We start from the raw sequence: 21,822 nt of genomic DNA, 5'->3' as shown, positions 1-21,822 counted from the left end.
AGTTGAGCTTATTGTGGATTAGAATTTATCAATAAGAATAATCAGCTCATTGCTCTATAAATGTTGTATCTTTAAGGCTGATCTTGCTGTTGTAGAAAGAAAATTAACAATTTTTGTTCAATCTTTCATATGCGTATGCACTATGCATATAAAAGAAAATATGATATTGTAAAACGAGTGCCCATGACTAGTCAACCTAGTCAAGGACTTGGCATTGAGCTAGTCAAGCTAGTTGCTCTCCTATTTTCCATGGGACCAAGTTAGAGGGTTCCAGTGGAATTGTAGTTTTTCCCATTAATTTTCTTGTGGTTATCTGAATTGTTCAGCTATCTATTTCAGGCTCTGGAATGTCTGATAGACAACCACATGCTTACATGTGATGAAGGTATTAGTTGGTTTATATTCCAAACTTTTGACACTTTTGAGCTTCTATTTTCCTTGATTTTCCCTCTCCTTTTCTTTTACCCTTATCATGTCGCTGAAGGACTTGTTTGTCAGTTTGTGTGTGTGCATCTACTGATCCGCTCCATGGCATTTTTCTTTTTATCCTACTATCCTTTTCGCTGTCCTGATTGTGTCGAAACACACTTGCATGCACATCACAAGCATTTCACATATGTGTATGCATGCGCAAGTAGTGTGTCTCTTCTGCTGCATGAATTAGGTGTATCTATTTCCTTGTACAAATGGATTTTATATTTATCATAAAGGGCCAATCTTAGTTTCCCTGATTTTCAACATTTGTTCAGAGAAAATCCTGCTGTCGACCCTGCAATTTTCTCCTGGAGATGGTTGGCTGTCTGCATTTTATTCCTGTTTAATTAAAAAGGTACAATCATCTATTTTATGAGGTATTGTTAGCTGCATCTTATGGAACGGATATGTGTGGCTTTTATCTTGTTGTGTTTCTTCTTTCTCATCTTTTGTATTACCTTTTTGATATGTAGTATGAGAAAGAAAATGTTGTCGAGGAGAAATTTTCTGAGCTTGAAGGAGAGCATTATGCTCCATGCTCCATGGATGCATCTTTCACTCACAGTTTGAAGAATAATACGGATCTGCTAACTTGCAAAGCTGATTATTATCATCAATGTGGAGATTATCAGAAATGTTTTGACATGACTACTATGTAAGCAGACGGTATTTTCATAATCTTGAGCATATATATTGTGATTAACTCTTTTGATAAAATAATAGTTTGATATTTGAATTTTAATTCTATTCTCTGTCTTAATTTAGGCTTCTTGAGAGGGACCCTTTCCATATGAAATGTACTCTAGTGCACTTAGCAGCAGCAATGGAACTTGGCAGGTCTAATGAGCTTTACATTATGGCATGCAATTTGGTGAAAGACTACCCTCAAAAGTGAGTACTGGTATGAGATAATGTCTGAGCATAGTTTGATGCTTCATATTGAACACGATTATATACACTACTAGTGCTGATTTCTTAATGTGAATGATAAAAAATCAATAGACTGCAAAGTTTTTTACTTTTTAGACTTGCTCATTTTAAACTCACATGCATTGTTTCAGTTCTAATAAATAATGGATGAAAATGTTCTTCAATGTGTACATGATGTGGCTTGATTGTGAGCTTACTCCCAAGTTTTCTTAAGATGTTTACTGTGGTCCATAAGATATGAGATTTATAAGCTGTTCTTGAACACAAAAGATAATGGTGTCACTTCATTGTGATTTCAATTTGAATTTTATGGAATGCAGGAAACACATGCAAATCTGTACAAATCAGTTATGTGGTGTGCTGAGAATGTGCACTTATATAAAGCCATTGTATACTGATAATGTGTGCTTGTATAAAACAATGGCGTGTAGCTATGTCACATAGGTGCGGGTGTGGCGATGCGGCACTTTAAAAAAACTTCGGTGCGGGGAGGGTATATATATATATATAATTTTTAATAGTTTTAAATTAACACTACGTGTATGTGTGTGTATTTATGTATTTTTATATATATTATAGATAAAAAATGGACTTGACTAGGGTTAACTGAATCTACTTTTGAATAGAAATGGACCTCAATATGGTTGACTTCACCTAACACAAAGGAAGCTATGTCCAAGTGTCGCACCCGCCTGGGTGCGGGTGCGACGCGGGTGCGGTGCCCTGTTAGAAGAGTCCGTGTTACATAGGCGTGTAGCCTGACCATGAAATAATGTAGCAGTATGCACTTCTTTAGAAATTTTGGTCGAGATGGTTATCACCTTTTTCATTCGTTGTCTGGCTTCATTGTCTTGTGATTGCAAGGATGCTTCTTTGCTGAAGATCTAGTTTATTTGAGCTCACTGATGCAATTGAGTGGTCTATCATCTTGTTAGAGAATGATATGATTCTGGTAATGTGAACTCCCAAGTCTTCGAGGAGTTGTCTCAACCATACTAACTCAGACGTAGTGGTCGCCATGGCTCGATACTCAGCTTCAGTGGAGGAGGGTGATACCTTCTGTTGCTTTTTGCATCACCATGAAATTAGAGAGTCACTTATAAATACACATAAATCAGTGGTTGAGCGTCTATCATTGACATCTCCTCTGTAATCAGAATCAGAATATGCAATGACTTCTAGTGAGGAGGATGATAATAAAAGCAAGCCAACATTAATAGATTTTTTAATATATCTAACAATTCTCATTATATCGGTCATATGCACTGTTGTGGGAGCATGCTGAATTTGACTAGCAGAATGAATAACATGAGATATATCAGGGCGGGTAATAGAAAGATAAGACAAAACCCCAATCATCTGTCTGTAGGGCATTGGATCTTGCAAGGGCTCTCCATCATCTATCTTCATTTTGACATTTATGACTTCCGGAGTATCAACCATTTTTTCATCCGAGATTTCTGATCTTTCAATGATCTCTGTTGCGTATTTAGTCTGTGATAAAAAATAACCACGATGTGATTTAACAACTTCTATTCCAAGAAAGTATCATAAAAAACCAAGATCTGTCATGTCAAAGTTGGCTTTAAGCACATCTTTGATATGTTTAACTCTTTGCTTATCATCTCCTGTGATTATCATATCATCTACCTACAGTAGTAGAATCACCATTCCTGCATTAGAGGACTTAACAAACAATGCAGTATCAGTAAAGCAAAATTTAAAATGAAATTGTGTCATCACATCACTAAACATATCATATCAAGCTTTTGAAGCTTGTTTTATACAAGGCCTTACGTAATCGAAGAGTTTTTCCATGTGCTAAAGTCAAGCCAGGTAGTGGATCCATGTACACTTCTTCATCAAGATTACCATTTAAAAATGCATTTTTAACGTCCATTTGAAATATAGGCCATTTCCTAATCGATGTTATTGCAATGAGGGTTCTAACAATAGTCATGCAAGCGACTAGGGCAAACGTCTTATCATAGGCTATCCTATATTTTTGACTATATTCTTTGGCCACTAACCTAAGTTTATATCTTTCTAATGTTCCATTGTACTTGGTTTATACCTTGTATACCCATCTGCATCCTATAGTTTTCCTTCCTTTAGGTAATGTTTGGATCTCTAAGTTTTTGCTCTTTCTAATGCTTTTAACTCATTGTTCATGGCTTTAACCCATTCTTGACGATCTTTATCCTCATGATATGATTGATGTTCAGAATACGAGTGAATAACCATTAGGCAAGATCTATACCTTGGTTCAAAGGAATCATATGATACAAATCTATGAGGTGCTTTTGAAATTCTTATGGATTTTCTAAGGCTAGAAGCGTCTTCTTCCTGACTTTAAGAGTATCTTTCTAAAGCACATGGTGGGTGACCTTCGGTACGTCGAGCATAGGTTTGTAAATTATTGTGAGATAGGTCTACATTGTCAAGACTGCTACTCACATTCTTATTTGCCTCGTGCATGTCTTGGCTCTCATGAATATTTTCACACTTATCATTGACTAGGTCAAAGAGGAATGAATAATCACAACTCTTTTGGATATTATTTTCGCTAAAACCATTTTCATTTTTAAGAAACGTAACATTTCGAAAAACATACAATTTGTTTCTTTCAATGTCATAACACCTATATCCTTTTTGGTTTTCAGCATAACCCAGAAACACACAAGGAATTGCTTTAGGGGAGAATTTATCATTCTTGTTGGTAAGAACAAAACATTTGCACCCGAAGACCCTCAACCTTTTGTAATCGGGAGACGTTTTACAAAGTTTTCAATAGGAGAGACATTTTCATTATTTTTTGAAGGCATTCTATTTATCAAATAGACCGCCGTAAGGGCGACTTTGGCCCAAAAATCTTTTGGAATATTTTTAGATGCTAGAAGTGTTCTAGTGGTCTCAATGATGTGTCTATGCTTTCTTTCGGGAAGTCCATTTTGTTGAGGGGTGTACGAACACGATTTTGTTGAGGGGTGTACGAACACGATAATTACTCATAAAAACTAAAGAATTGTAAATCCCTAGGGGCCATAACCAGTTTCAAGAAGATTATGCCTCAAAAATCTTGTTGTAATTTGTTTTTGTGCCTCAGGCTTGCGCCTTCAGTGACAGAGGGCCGCACCTCAAAGCGAGGCGCGCCTTTTGCGCCTCAAGACGCGTTTTTGATAACACTGCATGAAACCATTATAGGTCATATGAAATGAAGCGCCAGAATCTAGAAGCCAAGGAGTCATACCAAGAGGTGAAGAAGTGGAGATGGCAGCCCAGTTGTGGAAAAACCTTTGAGGAGAGGTTGTAAGACTTCCATCAATTTGGATAAAGATACGTTCTCTATGGATTTGCTTAAATTTTCTTTATTGACTTGAGAAGTACCAACAAAGCAATTTTCCTTTCCTCTTTAGCTTTAAATTCCAGCTAATATGGCTTAATATGTCCCGGTTCTCCACAACTATAATAAACAATTTTTTCTTCCCATCATAAGGCCGAGGTTTTCCAAAATTATTGTTTTTGTAGAAATGTAGTGGCTTGTATGAATGAGAGTTAACAACCGGTCTTGAAACAACTAGAACATTATCTTTAGACTCCTTTGATTCGGTTAGAGATTTTAATCTTGTCTCTTCCATGCAAACTTGGGTAATACTTCATGAATATGTGAAAGTTCTTCTTTCTTTCTATGAAGGATGTTATTTATCATTTGTTCAAATTAGGGTCTTAGACCCCTCATAAATTAAAAAAATTGCTCATTCACGATTTGTTTCTTTCTTTGTTGGCCATCATTTGGAGTATCCCAAACGGGTTCCATCTTGGCCATTTGATCCCACAACCTTTTTAGAGTCCCGTAGTATTCTCTCACATTCTTTTCACCTTGCTTGCAAGTGTGAATTTTGTCTTGCAATTCCCATCTATACGGGGAATCGCTTTGAGTATAAGTTTGCTTGATAAAGGACCAAGCTTCATCGGCTCTTTCGAATTCCAATATGTTTTCACATGCATCTTCACTCATACTTCCCATAAATAAGGAAAGGACTTTTGCATGTCCAATTTTGCATTCTTTCATAGCTTTCTTATAGCTCAAGAGAGCCTTCTCTTTCTCTTCTCTTTTAATAACTTCGCCTTTAGTAGTTCCTTCTTTTTCACTAATAGTCTTTGTGAGAATATGTTGTAGTTTCGTTGAGAAACCATCAATATATTCCTACAAACCTTTTTCGATTAGAATTCTTTTGATGGTGGTGACCTATAAGTTATGGTTATTTTCATCAATTTTTATTGGGACCACCATTATCACCTCCTTATCGGCCATTGAAGAGAGAAGAGAGAAGGTTAAAAAATATAAAAGCACAAGAGGAATAGACGGTACTTGTTTAGATGTGTGACAGGAGAAAGCTTCCACAATCTCCACAACCTTCAAAGAATCAGTCCCATGAGTACTGATCTTCAAGTGAGACTTTATGCACACTTCCCGATGCTTTATCCGATCTTCACGATCTACCATGAGTGTTTTGATTCTTGAATATCTCAATAACAATAATAGAGCACTAGCTCTGATACCATGTAACGAAACACCAAGGATTGCTCAAGTGTCACTTATGGACAAATTCCAATACAACAACTAATTATGGGGTCAATTACAAGGACACAAATCTGCCACTTATGGGCATAAAACACACAAAAAATATTAGATTTGTATTGATAAAATGCCTTTCAAAAGCATTGCAATGAGGAAGGGTTTCAATCCCTTTATATACAAGGGCAGCCATGTAGCCATTGAGACCTCCCCTACTGCTAGAAATGTAGTTGTTGGGGAGATCCAAACGGCTCTTTGGCCAAAATACAAAAAGGACCAAGGCCTATTTTACATGTACAATAATGAATGAAAATAAAAATAAGCAAAAAGACAATAATATGTACACTGACCATAATACCCCTATATGAGTAAAAGACTAAAATACCCCTACTACATTGATAGGCTCTGCGTCGGACTTGAACATGGAAGAAATATTCGGGGATTATTTCTTCTGTTTTTGTACTATTTATCCCCCCAAACTGGGATGAGTCAGACCATTTATCCACGAATTCAAATGGGTCCTAAAGTTGATAGAATTCATTTAACCTTTTTGCTTCTAATTTTTTATGCATATAATTTAATGCCCTTCTCATAATTTATGGTCTCATAAAAGGGAAAAAGTGGTGACCGATTATAAATATTTTAAGTACATGATTATATTTAATCTCTCAATGGACTTGGTGCTGTGTGTTGTTAGTTTATATCCAAGTTATATGTGGGAATCTTTTGTAAAATTTTGTTTGAATATTTTGCTTCTTCTGTGCAAGAATTATGGAAACCATGAGCATGTTTTTCATAGCTTTTATACATAGGTAAAATCTCTGTAAGATTCTGATCTGTTTTATTTTTATTTTTTGAAAGAAAGTAATTCATTCAGCATAAGTAATAAAGTTATTGTTATGTTTTTTTTTGCATTTTTTCTTTCAGAGCAATATCATGGTTTGCAGTTGGTTGCTACTACTACTGCATCAAGAAGTTTGATCAATCACGCCGATACTTCTGGTAATTTTTATTTTGCCATTGTCCATGAGGATCTTTTTCCTAATGATTGATGACTCGAATTCTGTCAGTTCCATTGGATCTAGTGATTGACTGTTAGAAGTCCATGTTCACCTGTAAAATTTTGAAACATTGCTTGAGATATGAATATATATCAGATGTTATTTTGTTTAATTGATTTGGCCTTCTTATAAGGTACCTCTGCAAATTAGGTATGAAAAAAGTTTCACTGTTAACTGTGTCTTTTTAATAATCATCATAATGCTTTGTCTCACCTATAGTCACAAATATCTGTATCTATTTCTTGCGATGTTATAGGTTTGGGAAAATCTCAGGGGTTAAGAAATATAAAAAATAACAAAAATAAGAAAATATCATGTCTAGACAAAAAATACATAAATAATAAAAGAAATAAGTAAAAAATTTAAAAAAAAGAGAAAAACATTTAAAATGTAAAAAATAAATAAAAACAGTAAAACTAATTGATAATATCACGAGATTATTTTCAAAATTTCATGATATTTTACCCGTATTACTATTAGCTGAATTTACAGCGATACTATCATGATATTTTGAAAATTTCGTCAAATCTGTGATTATGGTCTCACATAGGTGGTGTCAATTATCAAATTATTTTACTATTCTAAGATTGTGTCTGAATTCAGTTAAATGTTTTCCTTGCTTCTATGTAAAGATATGAGTGAAAAGACAAACTGCATTTCTATTGAATGGCTGGTTAAAGGAGTTTATATTTTGTTTGTACCTGGTATGTTGATGTTTTATAGTAATGTAGGACTCATTTTATGATATATAGCATTATTGGATGTAATAACCATTGTATGAAGTGCTATGTATTGGATATGGGTGGGCGTTGTTAAGAAATGTAAACATTGTATCACTAGTGTTCTTGTGGCCCCTCTTGTACATTACATTATTTTTAAGGGATATTTCTGTACATAATGTAATTCAGTGGTAAGAGTCAAAATGTCAGATGGTCTTTTATGTCTTTTTTTGTAAAGGAGGTCATCTCTTTATAAGGTTTGTAACAAATTATTTCTTGATGAAATGAACTCTCGAGTATTCTTCTCTCTTTGTGCTTGCTTCTTCTCTTGTGGCTGCAGGCTTAATATTTGAGCTCAAATAGGCTTAACATTTGAGCTCAAATGGGCGTCATAGCCACCAATGCCTCTCTTTTTTGTGATGCAATTTCTCTACATCTGTTCATTTTCTGTTATAAATTCCTGTAAAATAATGGTAAGAAGAAAATAACATAGGGAAACTATTTAATCAAGTGCACTAGTTTAAAATTGAAAAGGAACACCCTAAAATATTTTCCTTTGATATGTACCAGACTTTTGAATTTTTTTTCGAGGATCTCTCTTGATTGAATATCTTTTTTCAGTATATATGGTTCTTAACTGTGTCCACATCTGTATTCTATGTACAATACAACCCTACTTAGGACTATTAACTATTAAAGTGGATTTTACCAAGGTTGTAAGCATTGTATTGTTAGCCATATCTGTCAGGCCCAAAATAATATAGTTATCGTATTGTAAAAAATCATAATTTTTTTCAAAAAAACATGAAAAATAAGAAAAAAATTCGCAAAAAATCTAAAAAAATATAACACATGAAACAATGATGAATTGCACAAATTATTGTAGTGAAATGGTGGTCTTCCACAAAAGCACAAGAAACCTTCAAAAGAGTCTCTATTGGAGACACCTCAAGCACAACCCATAAAAGGGTAAAAATGGAAGAACACACTAAAATAATAAATCTTTATTTCTTCACAAGATATGCTTAAAAAGCGTTGAGATACAAAGGAGGGGGTCACCCATATGTATACAAGATGAGAGTGAGGTAGGAAGAGCTTCCTAAGAGTCGTTGGATTGGTCAAGATCTAACTAGATCTTGACTAACTAGTTCAAAATGAACTAAAAAATAAAAAGAAAGAATAAAAGAAAAGAAAGAAAAAGAAAAGAAATAAAAATATATATATATATATATATTATATTATTATTTTATTAATATATATTATATATGTATTACATGTTACATTTTAACATTCCCTCTCAAACTTACATTACAATGAACGAAAGTTTGTTTAAGAGGATGTGAAATCTAGGAGCAACTAGTGGTTTGGTGAAGAAGTCCGCTAATTGATACTCTGATGTAACATATGGCAGATCAATGGTTTCATGTAGATATTGTTAAAAATATGTATCTGATATGTAATTTTAATCTCATATGTAATTTTTTCCTTTCTTTTAGTCTACTTATGTACTTTAGTTAGGATAGAATTAATCTAATTAGGATTAGGACTTTTTTAGCCTTTTCAGCCATTTTGCTTTTTGACCAAAAGTCAAAAGCAAGTTTATGAGAGAGCCGTTGGACTCCCAACAACTCTAAATAGAGTCGTTGGGAGCCCAATGACTCCCTCAATGACTCTTCTTTATCATCTATAAATATGAGGGCTTTCCCCCTTGTAATCTCATCTTTTGAGTTGGGATTTCTCCCACTTAATGAAATACATTTTTCTCGTCTTCATTGTTCATACCCTTTTTTTGGTATTTTGTATGAACCCTAGTGGTTCTTGTGATTGAACACTATTTGTGAACCTTTATGGTTCTTGTGAGAGATATTTTGTGAGTATTTTGAGAGTTTTTGCTTGTGGACTTTATCTTCTTACATGGTATCAGAGCCATTGGTGAAAGTGATTAAGCTAAGTTCTTTCGGTGCATTGAGAAGCGTGCCACTCAAGTTTTTTAAAAGAAAGTAAAGTTCCTTTGAAGTTGAGATCGTGTGAAGGCTTGAAAGCTTGGAGGGATACTTGTATTCACCGTTTGTGGTAGAGTATCCTCTTCTTTATCCTTCTTTTTTATTTTTCCTTTTCTTCCTCTTCTTATTCCTTCTCTCTCAAAAATTGTAAAATGGATGACAATGATAATGTCACCATTAATCACATCAAACTCAATGATTCCAATTATGTCACATGGGTTTCAATCATAAAGCAACTTATATGGGGATTAGTAGATGAAACCGATATAGAACCTATACTAATCCTCACCAAGGATGAAGGAGAGAAAGAAATACCTCTCAGAGAGGTAGAAAGGGTCAAATCCATCTCCACTTACGAAAAAAATGAAAGGAATGGAGAATGGGACATGCCAAGATCTTGTCTTGGCTCATATCAAGTGTTGACATAAAGAAATGTTCAAGTCTTGCAAAGTTTCAACATGCTAACGATGCTTAGAATTACCTTAAGAGAATGTACTCTCTTAAGGATATTGCACACATATGCAATTTTCAAGAGAAAGTTCATAATATGGTGCAATGAGACATGAGTATTAGAGAATATTACAATAGCTTGTCCGAGTTATGGGAAAAATTGGCCCTCCTTGAACCAAAGTGGCATTGTCCACAAGACATAGATCTCCTTCAAAATCAAGTGAATGCGGAGCATTTCTTTCAATTCATTAATGGATTGAGATCGATGTTTGAATCAACCAAATCTGTTCTTCTTCATCGAGGAAAAGTTCTTTATATAAAAGACACAATAGAAGAGTTAAGTATGGAAGAGAATAGGCTCAAGAAAAGAATTTTCAAAAGTAATGATGATTCAGTTCTAGCGGTATCTAGATCAGGAAATAATGTTCGTTCATACAAACCTCCATACTTTGGGAGGATAATGTGAAGAATCCTTGCAAACAATCAAGTTTTCAAATAACTTGATAATTCAAATACTCAAGACACAAAATAAATGCACAGTGTTTATAAGCTTTACACCACAAAAGAAATGCAATAAATGCACAATGTTTATAAGCTTTACACCACAAAAGAAGTGCAATAAATGCACAATGTTTATAAGCTTAAGGAGACAACTCCTTACTGAAATTCACTCTTTACAATGGGCTTACAACCCTTATTTATAAGCTTTAGCAACTCATAAGAGCTGTTGGGCTGATTCCCAATAGCTCTAATTAGAGCCGTTGGGAGTCAGCCCAACGTCCCTTATTCTTACCTGTGTACAACAATCAGTGGCTGACTGTTGTACACTGCTACTGACTGTGTACAAAAACAATACATAAAAAAGGATAAAATAAAAAGAAAAAGTTACAAAAATAAGAAAAATTAAAAAGAAGAATTACAATCATATTCAATGACATGAATATGCGTAAAATGACTAAATTACCCCTACATCTAATACAAGAAAGAAATATATATTATATATATAAGTAGATGGATACATGTACATATATATGAAATATATATGTATATGTATCTTCTTTTATACATATAAAATATATATTATAAAATACATTGTCTTATTGATTACAATTTAACACCCCCTCAAACTTAGGGCATAATGACCGAAAGTTTGTCAAGAAAGAAGTTGAATCGCAGAGAGCACAACAATTTAGTGAAGAAATCTGCCAGCTGATATTCTGAAGTTACAGATGGAAGATCTATGACTCCTTTCAGATATGCTTCTCGGACATAGTGGCAGTCCATCTCGATGTGATTGGTCTGCTCATGAAATGTGTGGTTTTTGAAAATATAAATTGCACTCTTATTATCACAGTATAGCTTGGTGGGCCCTTCTACATTAATCTCCATATCTTCTAGTAGCTGATGAATCTATACAATCTCCATGGAAGTAGTCGCCATGTCACGATATTCAACTTCTGTTGAGGATAGACACTTTTTGTTGCTTTTTACATCTCCATGAAATCAATGAGTCTCCTAAACACACACAAAACTAGTGGTGGAGTGACTGTTATTTGAGCCACCTCCCAGTCAGAGTCAGTATAAACAATTAATTTTAATTCAGAAGAAGAGGATAAGAATACTCCCTTGTTTAGTGTGCTCTTTATGTATCTCACAATCCGCAAGATGGCACTAATGTGAACTGATGTTGGTGCATGTTGGAATTGGCTTGCAGTATGAACTGCATGGGAGATATCTGGTCTAGTAATACTCAGATACATCAAAGATCCCACAAGCTGTTTGTAGGGGGTGGGATCGGAGAGAGGAATACCATCATCAATCTTCATTTTGGCTCCTACTATAGCAGGAGTTTCACAAACCTTATCATTCGTAATACTTGACCTGTCAATAATCTCAGAGGCAAGCTTAGTTTGAGATAAAAAATACCCTCTATGAGAGTATGCTACTTCAATACCAAAAAAATAAGTTAGAAATCCCAAATCAGACATTTCAAACCTATCCTTCAAAATTGATTTTATGCTTTTAACCCCTTTAGAATCACTTTTAGTTATAAGCATATCATCCACATATAAGAGCAAAATGACATTACCTGTATTGGTTTTTCTAACAAATAAGGCAGTGTCAGTGAAACAGGAAGAAAAACCATTTTCTAACGTTACGGAGTTAAATCTATCGTACCAAGCCTTGAGGGTTTGTTTTAAACCATAAAGTGCTTTTCGAAGGAGGAGCACTTTCCCTTTGAGAGTCTTCGTTCCTGGTAGAGCATCCATATATACCTCTTCATTCAGATCACCATTTAAGAAGGCATTTTTAACATCCATTTGATAGATGTTCCATTTATTGATTGAGGCAACGGTAACGAGACATCAGACAGTAACCATTCGGGCCACAAGGGCAAAAGTTTCTTCATAGTCAATCCGATATTCTTGACTATATCCCTTTGCAACTAATCGAGCTTTATATCTCTCAAGAGATCCATTGCTCTTAGTTTTTACCTTAAATACCCATCTACACCTATTGTTTTCTTACCCTTAGGAAGATCTTGGAACTCCCAAGTCTTTGCCCTGTTGAGAGCAGAAAGCTCACATTCCATTGCTTTCAAAGGGTTCACTCATTTCAAAACCATTAACATTTTCCAGAAAACTCACATTTCTGAAAAGATATAGCTTGTCATTCTTAATATCATAACAACGAAACCCTTTTTGGGTTTCAGAATATCCAAGAAAAGCGCAGGCAATGGCTTTTGGTGAAAGCTTGTTGTTCTTGTCAGTAAGAACGAAGCATTTACAACCGAAAATTCTCAACCGACTATAGTCGGGTTCTTTGGTATACAATTTTTCAAAAGGCGCGATATTGTTCAAGTTTTTAGAAGGTAGCCGATTTATAAGATAGACAGATGCTAAAGCCGCTTCAGCCCAACAACCTTTTGGGATGTTTTGAGAAACAAGTAATGTTCGAGTTGTCTCTATTATATGTCTATGCTTCCTTTCGGCTAATCCATTTTGTTGAGGGGTTTTCAGGCAAGGTCTTTGGTGAAGAATACCATGACTTTCAAGATAATTTTTGAATTCACTTGAAAGGTATTCTCCACCAGAGTTCTAAAATTTTTTAGATTCTCATTAAATTGATTTTTAATCATCATATGATAGGTTTTAAAAATTGAGAAAACTTCATATTTGTGTTTAAGAAAATAAAACCAACAATATCTTGTGTAGTCGTCAACAAAAATGACATAATATGCAAGGCCTTCTTTTGATAGGACGGGTGCCGGTTCCCATACATCCGAATGGATAATTTCAAAAGGTCTTGTTGTAAACATAGATCTTTGACAAAAAGGTAATTTTTTCATTTCCCCAAGAATACAGTCGTTACAAGTGAAATAATTTTTACATAGACTTTTAACAAAAGGTAAATGAATTTTTTTTGCAATATTCGGATGTCCAAGTCTCTTGTGCCACACATTAATATCCTTTTGTTGGACAACATTACAAAACAGGTTCTTTGGAATTTGAAAAGAATCTATATAGTATAAATCACTCTCCATCTTTTTTTTCAACCGCGGATGGAACATCTCTTGATGTAAAAGAAATATGAAATTTTGAGACTTGGGCATCGACACCCGAAAAATTTAGAATCCGCACGATCTTTCTTTCTCCAACAATGCTCTGATACCATGTGAAGAATCCTTGCAAACACTCAAGTTTTCAAATAACTTGATAATTCAAATACTCAAGACACAAAATAAATGCCCAGTGTTTATAAGCATTACACCACAAAAGAAATGCAATAAATGCACACTGTTTATAAGCTTTACACCACAAAAGAAGTGCAATAAATGCACAATGTTTATAAGCTTAAGGAGACAACTCCTTACTGAAATTCGCTCTTTAGAATGGGCTTACAACCCTTATTTATAAGCTTTAGCAACTCATAAGAGTTGTTGGGCTGATTCCCAATAGCTCTAATTAGAGCCGTTGAGAGTCAGCCCAACGTCCCTTATTCTTACCTGTGTACAACAGTCAGTGGCTGACTGTTGTACACTGTACACAGTCAGCTACTGACTGTGTACAAAAAACAGTACATAAAAAAAGGATAAAATAAAAATAAAAAGTTACAAAAATAAGAAAAATTAAAAGGAAGAATTACAATCATATTCAACGACATGAATATGCGTAAAATGACTAAAATACCCCTACAACTAATACAAGAAAGAAATATATATTATATATATAAGTAGATGGATACATGTACATATATATGAAATATATATGTATATGTATCTTCTTTTATACATATAAAATATATATTATAAAATACATTGTCTTATGGATTACAATTCAACAAATAAATGATGAAAACAAGGAAATGATTTTGAAAGAAGAAAAATCATTTGCTACTATTGTCGTGAACCGGGACATGTCAAGACTTACTATTCAAAATTAAAGCGGCCTTATCAAAAGAAGGTTGCTACATTTAAATCTCCGTAAGAATCAAGTGAGACATCTATTGGGAGCATGTCTCTAACATAATTGGTGGAGGCACTTCAACCATTTCTCAAAGGAGCTTCTTCATCTACCGGGGCCGTTGTCTCTTCCGTCGGCATCTTCGATCCCGGTAAAACTCTTTGGCTTCTTGACTCAGGTGCTTCTTTTCATGACACCCAACATAAAAATGCTATCCCAATGTCATAACTCAAGTGGATCAAATGTTTTTACTGCAGATAAAACATCGCTTGAGATTAAAGGAATAGGAAGTTTTGAAAATATTTCTCAAAACTCAAAAGGGTTTTGTATTCCAAAAATTAGATATATTCCTAAACTCAATTTAAATCTTTTATCCGTTTCTCAATTAACTGACCATGGGTGTAATGTTTCCTTCTCCTCTCGTGATTGTTGAGTGCATGATCACCAGTCAGGGAAGCTGATTGGGGAAGGCTATAGAGAAGGAGGCTTATAGCCTTATACTATATGGATTTTTTGGAAATACTCAAGAATACACTATGTTGTAATATTAAAAAAATGGACTTGGATCTATGGCACACGAGATTTGGCCATCCCTGTATATCCAAGTTTCAGTTTTTTCCAAACATGGATTTTTTTTTAATTTTGAAACCTTTACATGTGAAAAATGTATTCTTGGAAAAATGAGAAGAATACCTTTTCAAGAAAGAACCTTTGTTTCTTCACGACCACTTGATCTAATATATTCAGATGTTTGGGGACCCACACCTATTATATCAAAATGTGGTTTTATGTATTATGTAATTTTTGTAGATGACTTTACACGGCATACTTGGATTTATTTCCTTAAAAATAAATCCGAAGTCTTCTCATATTTTCAAATATTTCACAATCTGGTCAAAAATCAATTTAAAGATGATATCTCAATATTTCGCACTAATTCAGGGAGAGTGTTTTTATCAAAAGAATTCAAAGATGATTTAAACTTATATGGGATTTCACATAAAAGATCATGCCCATATACTCCTCAACAAAATGGTCTAGCTTAAAGAAAACATAGGCACATTATAGAAACAACAATAACGCTACTCATTACACATCAGGTACCAAAGTTTTTTTGGGCCAAGCAACATTAACTGATGTTTACCTTATTAACATGATGCCTTTTTCCTTAATAAACAATATTTCTCCTACTGAAAAACTTTACAAGCAAATTCTAGATTACTCTAGGTTGAGGGTCTTTCGGTGCAAATGTTTTGTGTTTACAGATAAAAATGCTAAACTCTCCCCACGAGCCATTCCCTGTGCCTTTCTAGGATATGCAAGTCATCAAAAAGGTTACAAGTGTTTCGATCCTAAAAACAACAAATTATATGTCTCGAGATATCATTCTTAGAAAACGAAAGTCTTTTTGAAAATAAAAATCCTACGAAAATAGATGAGTATTCCTTTTTATTAGATTTGGTTCCAAGGATTAATGAAAGCGATATTGATGAAAATCAAGATGATCAAAATGATATGACAGGTACAAAACCAGTTAATAACAATCAAGATTGTATTCAATATTCTAGATGAGAAAATTTAGAAAAACCATGTGCTTTTGAAAAATATACTACGGAATAAGACCAAATATCAACTAGAAAGTCGTCCAGAGTCTCTAAAGTTCCTGGAAAATTTGTGTCTTATGAGTCATTTTCACCAAAATATCAATCCTACATTGCCTTGATACACTCTTATGAAGAACCTTCTAGTTATGCTACAACCAAAGAACAACCCGAATGGGTTAAAGCTATGACAATAGATTTAGAAGCCTTAGAAAAGGCAAATACCTGGACCATTCAAGACATTCCACCTAACAAAAAACCTATTGACTGTCGATGGGTATACAAAGTTAAAACCAAGAGCGATGACACTCTTGAGCAGAGTTACCAGTCGAGAAAGCGGGAGCGGGAAGCGAGCCACTTTCAAAAATTTAGGAAGCGGGGAAGCGTGGGACTACTTAGAAGAAAATTCTGAACCGTCTCGAAAGCGACCTAGGAAGCAAACCAGAAGCGAAAAAAATGGGGAAGCGTGGGGGGAAGCACGCTTCCCATAAATGGGAAGTGCGTTTCCCATAAAAGGGAAACACGCTTCCCATAAAAGGGAAGCACACTTCCCAAAAAAGGGGGACGCTTCCCCTCACGCTTCGGAAGCGCGACGTTTCGCGCTTCCGAAGCGCGCTTCCCCTTTTACCTAGGCGCTTCCGGTAACTCTGGTTTGGACTTTTTTTTGCAAATTGCACACATGTGCAATATCTTTAAGAGAATACATATTTTTAATATATTCTCAAGCTTTATTGGCATGCTCAAATTTGGCAAGGCTTGAGCACTTCTTAATGTTAACGCTATTAATTAGCCATGACATAATTTTGGCGTGCCCTTTCCTCCACTCTTTCTATTTTTTCTCATAGGTTGTCAACACCTTATTCGTCTCTCCTTCCGTGAGAGGTACTTCTTTGTCATTCTCAACCTTTGTGAGGATTAGTTTTGGTTCCGAATCAGAATCGTCCACTATACCCCACAACCCTTTTCCCCAAATGTGGTGCTTCATGATTGAAACCCGCATTACATAGTTTGTGTCATTTAATTTCATGGGTATGATGGTGATCTTCTCATTGTCATCTATCTTTTACAAGGGTAAGAAAAAGAAAGAATAGATAAGAGAAGAAAAAAAGAGAAAAGAAAATATAAGAGAGGAGAAGAATGAGCACAATCACAAAATTTTGTAGCCAAGCTTCTTCCAAAGGCTTTTCCTTCTTTAAAAACAATCTCTTGAGTCATGAACAAGAGGATAAATCACTTTTTGCAAAGGAGGCAGTGAAAATCTTTAAGATCTAAAGGTCTTCAAGGCTCTGATACCATGTAATGAAATGGTGGTCTTCTACAAAAGCACAAGAAACCTTCAAAAGAGTGTCTATTGGCGGCACCTCCAACACAACCCATAAAAGGGTAAAAATAAAAAAACACACTAAAATAATAAATCTTTATTTCTTCACAAGATATGCTTAAAAAGCGTTGAGATACAAAGGAGGGGACACCCATATATATACAAGATGAGAGTGAGGTAGGAAGAGCTCTTCCTAATAGTCGTTGGACTAGGTCCAACGACTCTATTTATAGCCATTGGACTATGTCCAACGACTACATTGTTGGTTAAGATCTAACTAGATCTTGACTAACTAGTTCAAAATAAACTAGAAAATAAAAAGAAAGAATAAAAGAAAAGAAATAAAAAAAGAAATAAAAAATATAAATATATATTATTTTATTAATATATATATATATTATATATGTATTACTTGTTACATTTTAACAATTACAATAATAAAATCACATATGAAGCATTTGTCTCTATGAGTTACATAAGACATCATCAAACATCTATCTCACAAAAAAATGCAAAATATTAAGTATCTTGCAATTAAGAACATGTTTTAAGACTCATACTTTCATATTACATAAACAAAAATATCATGACAATAGCTGCACTCGATTTTCAATCGGTTTTCACTCATTACTTCAGTGCTCCATTGCCATGCCAGTTCATTTGATGCTATCTTTGTTGGTGTGTGAAGTCTAGTTTCGACCTTGATATGAATCTCTAATTTTTGCGAATATAACTTTGCAGTAAGTTGGCAGAGGGTTGCAAGGGCCAGCGCCCCCTGCCCATAAGGTGGGGGTTCAGGGGGTGGGTGGGGGTTTGGGGGCGTGAGCCTCCGAATCAGATTTTTTGGAGAGTGGTTTTGTAATTTTACTTATAATAGAGATTTTTTACCTTAATCCACTTCCTTGAGTGAAAAAATTGTGGAAATGCACTATTACTTGAGCAAACCACAAAAACCCTCTTCCTTGTGCATAGTTCGGCCCCCAAATCACTCTCATGACTCCTAGGGTGCATGGATACCCCTCTAATGACCTCGACACAGATGAAGAAGTGGGACCTCAAGAGGTCTTTAAAACTCAAAAAATAAAAACAAATTTCAGCCCTTTTTAAAGTGCGTCGAGGGTGTATTGTACTATACGACACAATACATGGTTGTATCATACAATATATGTCTGTATCGTATGATACATGGCTATAACGTATGATACATACGCTACAAATTCAATACACACTGGTATTGCGATATGAGTGTATATCATATCACTTTTGCCCATAGTAACGATGTGTATCATACCAATATGATACTTACAGCAATAGATTTTACATGTAAATTACAAAGAGCCATTTTTAGATGGCTCCCCCGAATTTGATTGAATATTATGTCACTGCCACTCCCAAATAATTCTAGAATCACATTTAGAAATTATAACATTGCCATCAAATTGGTGATGTATATGGAGGACTCCATGAGTGAATTCCATACCTTTGATATTTGCATCTTATATGATCTTGTTTTAAATCTGTTATTCCTCTTGGAAATAATTGGCACTTTATGTTTTTGGTAGCCGAAATGAGCTAACTAGTACATATTCAAGTTTTGCTTGTTTCTTTGTGAAGTGCCATCTTTCTCTTGATGTGAAATGAGAACTAAAAGAAATAAATCAAGTGGCAGCATTTTCAGTAGCGGTCAGGAGATTCTTGTTGTCTGTTATTTTTTCACATCTCCCCTTAAATGATTAATTTCTTCACTTTGTTCTGGGACTGATTTGACTTGTGGTTGTAGGGCTTATGTTGTTTTCTCGGCTTATTACCTATTGACCATTTTACCTTGCTTTTTATCTACAGCAAAGCAACGAGTTTGGATGGAACATTTGCTGCGGCTTGGATATGTTTTGGAAATGCTCATGCTGCAAAAGAAGAGGGTGACCAAGCAATCGCTGCATTTCGAACCGCAACACGTCTATTCCCTGGGTAATTGGAATGAGTGGTCTCTGTTTTTGTTCCATATGATCCCTTTTCCTTAATTTTATTTTGTGACATCTATGTTTTTGTGACTTTGAGACAGGATGTTGTTGTCTATCTTCTAGTTTCTTTTGTTGCTTTTTGAAATTTTGATTCTTTTGTGTCTGGTTTTCTATTCTTACTAAGTGGCTATGAAGTCTTGTGCATGTTTCTATGAATCGATATTGTTGCCTAGCTTGTTCTTGTGTGAGGTTTATTCTCTTAAAAGGAGTGGTGTGGTGTGTCAATCTAGATGCGCTAGATAACTGTATGTTGATTATTGATTTCTATGAACTTATATTATTACCTAGCTTGTTCTTGTGTGAATGAGATTTCTTCTCTTGAAAGGAGTGGTGTGGTGTGTTAATCTTGAGGCGGTAGATAACAATAAGCTGATTACAACAACAACAACAACTACGCCTTCATCCCAAAACAATTGGGGTCAGCGATATGAACCAAAAAAGAAATTCATTTTGGGTCTTCCACTTGAATCCTTTTCCTCCAATCATTTCTATCCAACGCCATGTCCTCGGTGAGGTTCAAAGCATTCATATCCTTTCCTATCATCTCCATCCAAGTCTTCCTAGGCCTACCCCGACCTCTTTTAACTAATATATTTTCCCATTTCTCCAACCTTCTAACTGGAGCATCATTAGGCCTTCGCCGAATATGTCCAAACCACCGTAAACGATTAATGATAATTTGGGTACAAGGAGAGGCCATGTGGTCCATGTGGCTTTTTCATCAGTGTGGATTCTGAAATGGCTGGATAGGTTTTATAAAAAAAACAAAAAAAAGGGTAAGTAAAATTCTCCTGGTCCCAATTCTATTATTTGAATTTTCTAGCAGTCTTATAATAATTCTTGGTACTAATGCAAGGGAGTGGATGTTTCCTTTAAAGAAGAAAACTCTAGCCCCAAATTGTTCTCACTTCTTGGCAATGTTGTAAATATCGTATCAAAACCCTATCAGAAAGGCTGGGGATACAGATGTATCATGTCCTATGGTAAGATACAAGAAAAAATACTTAAATTTTGCAAAAAAATAAAAAACATAGAAAACCAGAAAAAATCAACTTATCTAAAAATTAAAAATTCATAGAATGCAAGAAAAATAAATTTAAGCATGAGTACAAGCACTAAAATCAAGTGATCAAATAAAAATAAGTATAGACTATTGACATGTCATTGACATAAAATTGAGTTTAGTAGTTCACTATATAAAGTCAATAACATAGAACCTAGAAATTCACTACATACAGTCAATAACATAGAAGTTGACTACGTGATTACAAAAATCAAAAGACTAAAAAACAAGTTACATCACTCATCTTTAATACCAAGCATTCCATGTTCATAATCAGAGATATCCTCTTGTGCCTCTCATCTGATTCATCATTTGCATTTCCTTCTGCCCGTGTATGAATGCCCTGTGCACGTGCCAATGCTTGTAATATTTCTTTCCTCATTCTATTTATCTTATTCAGATTGACGAGCATTGTAGCCCCAACATCATCTGAAGGCCCAAATACATGGCTGCACTAGCGCACCAAGTTCTTGATCTATGTGATTGTGATACAAGTCCTCACGAATTAATGAATGGCAGAATTTAAATCCCAAAACGTAATGCCTTCAGCGGCCATCAACAACTATTCTAGGTCATCAATATGTCAGACCTTTGCTAGTTCTAATTTTCACAAATGCAATTAAGTAAAACTCAAAAATAAAATATCCCTACATACAAAAGTCAAAAGGTTTATATAACACACTGTTAGGACCTAGGTTGTCTGACTAGGAAGTAGAAGCAGGAAACGATACAGGAAGCGGAAGCGAATAGCAATGTATTTTAAAATGTATAGAAAACGAGAAGCAAAGAATATAAAATAATATAAGAATTGAATGGGAATAAAAATGAAGCACAAATAAAAACTAAAATAAGTGTCTATTCTTAAATTTCATGATTTTTTAGTTTAAGAATTATTTTTTAACAAAATCTAAAAATGATGACTACCAATTTAGAGAACACATGAAAGTGAGTGAGAGGAAGGAAACACATAAAAAACATGAAAAGTAGAGTTAGAAAACATATAAGAAGAATAGATGAAGCGTGTAAAAAGCATAGGAGAAATGTGGGAGAATTGAGATTCCCATCAAGTTTCGGAAGCGAGGAGTATCGCGTTTCTAAAACGAGTTTTCGGAAAGTAGGCTTCCCACCTATCTAAGA

The 21,822-nt window shown here is 34.7% G+C and overlaps 1 protein-coding gene across 3 annotated transcripts in view; it reads left to right on the top strand.

The window, feature by feature from the left end:
• Positions 1–21,822, top strand: part of APC6 (anaphase promoting complex 6) — a 54,225-nt gene that overhangs the window by 3,490 nt on the left and 28,913 nt on the right. For all 3 annotated transcript variants that reach the window (XR_016430919.1, XM_090000089.1, XM_090000090.1), the window contains exons 5-10: positions 340–385; positions 750–829; positions 948–1,129; positions 1,240–1,365; positions 6,911–6,985; positions 19,444–19,569. Coding sequence is in view for 2 of the 3 variants with exons in the window: in XM_090000089.1 (XP_089856215.1) it covers positions 340–385; positions 750–829; positions 948–1,129; positions 1,240–1,365; positions 6,911–6,985; positions 19,444–19,569 (635 nt within the window). In the remaining variant the exon portion in view is untranslated. The remainder of the gene's footprint in view (positions 1–339; positions 386–749; positions 830–947; positions 1,130–1,239; positions 1,366–6,910; positions 6,986–19,443; positions 19,570–21,822) is intronic.

Source organism: Nuphar pumila, chromosome 3 (assembly GCF_984573655.1).
Source record: "Nuphar pumila chromosome 3, dmNupPumi1.hap1.1, whole genome shotgun sequence".
NCBI classification, from domain to species: domain Eukaryota; kingdom Viridiplantae; phylum Streptophyta; class Magnoliopsida; order Nymphaeales; family Nymphaeaceae; genus Nuphar; species Nuphar pumila.
Note: the sequence above shows the minus strand (reverse complement) of the source record. Positions and strands in the feature narration are given on the sequence as shown.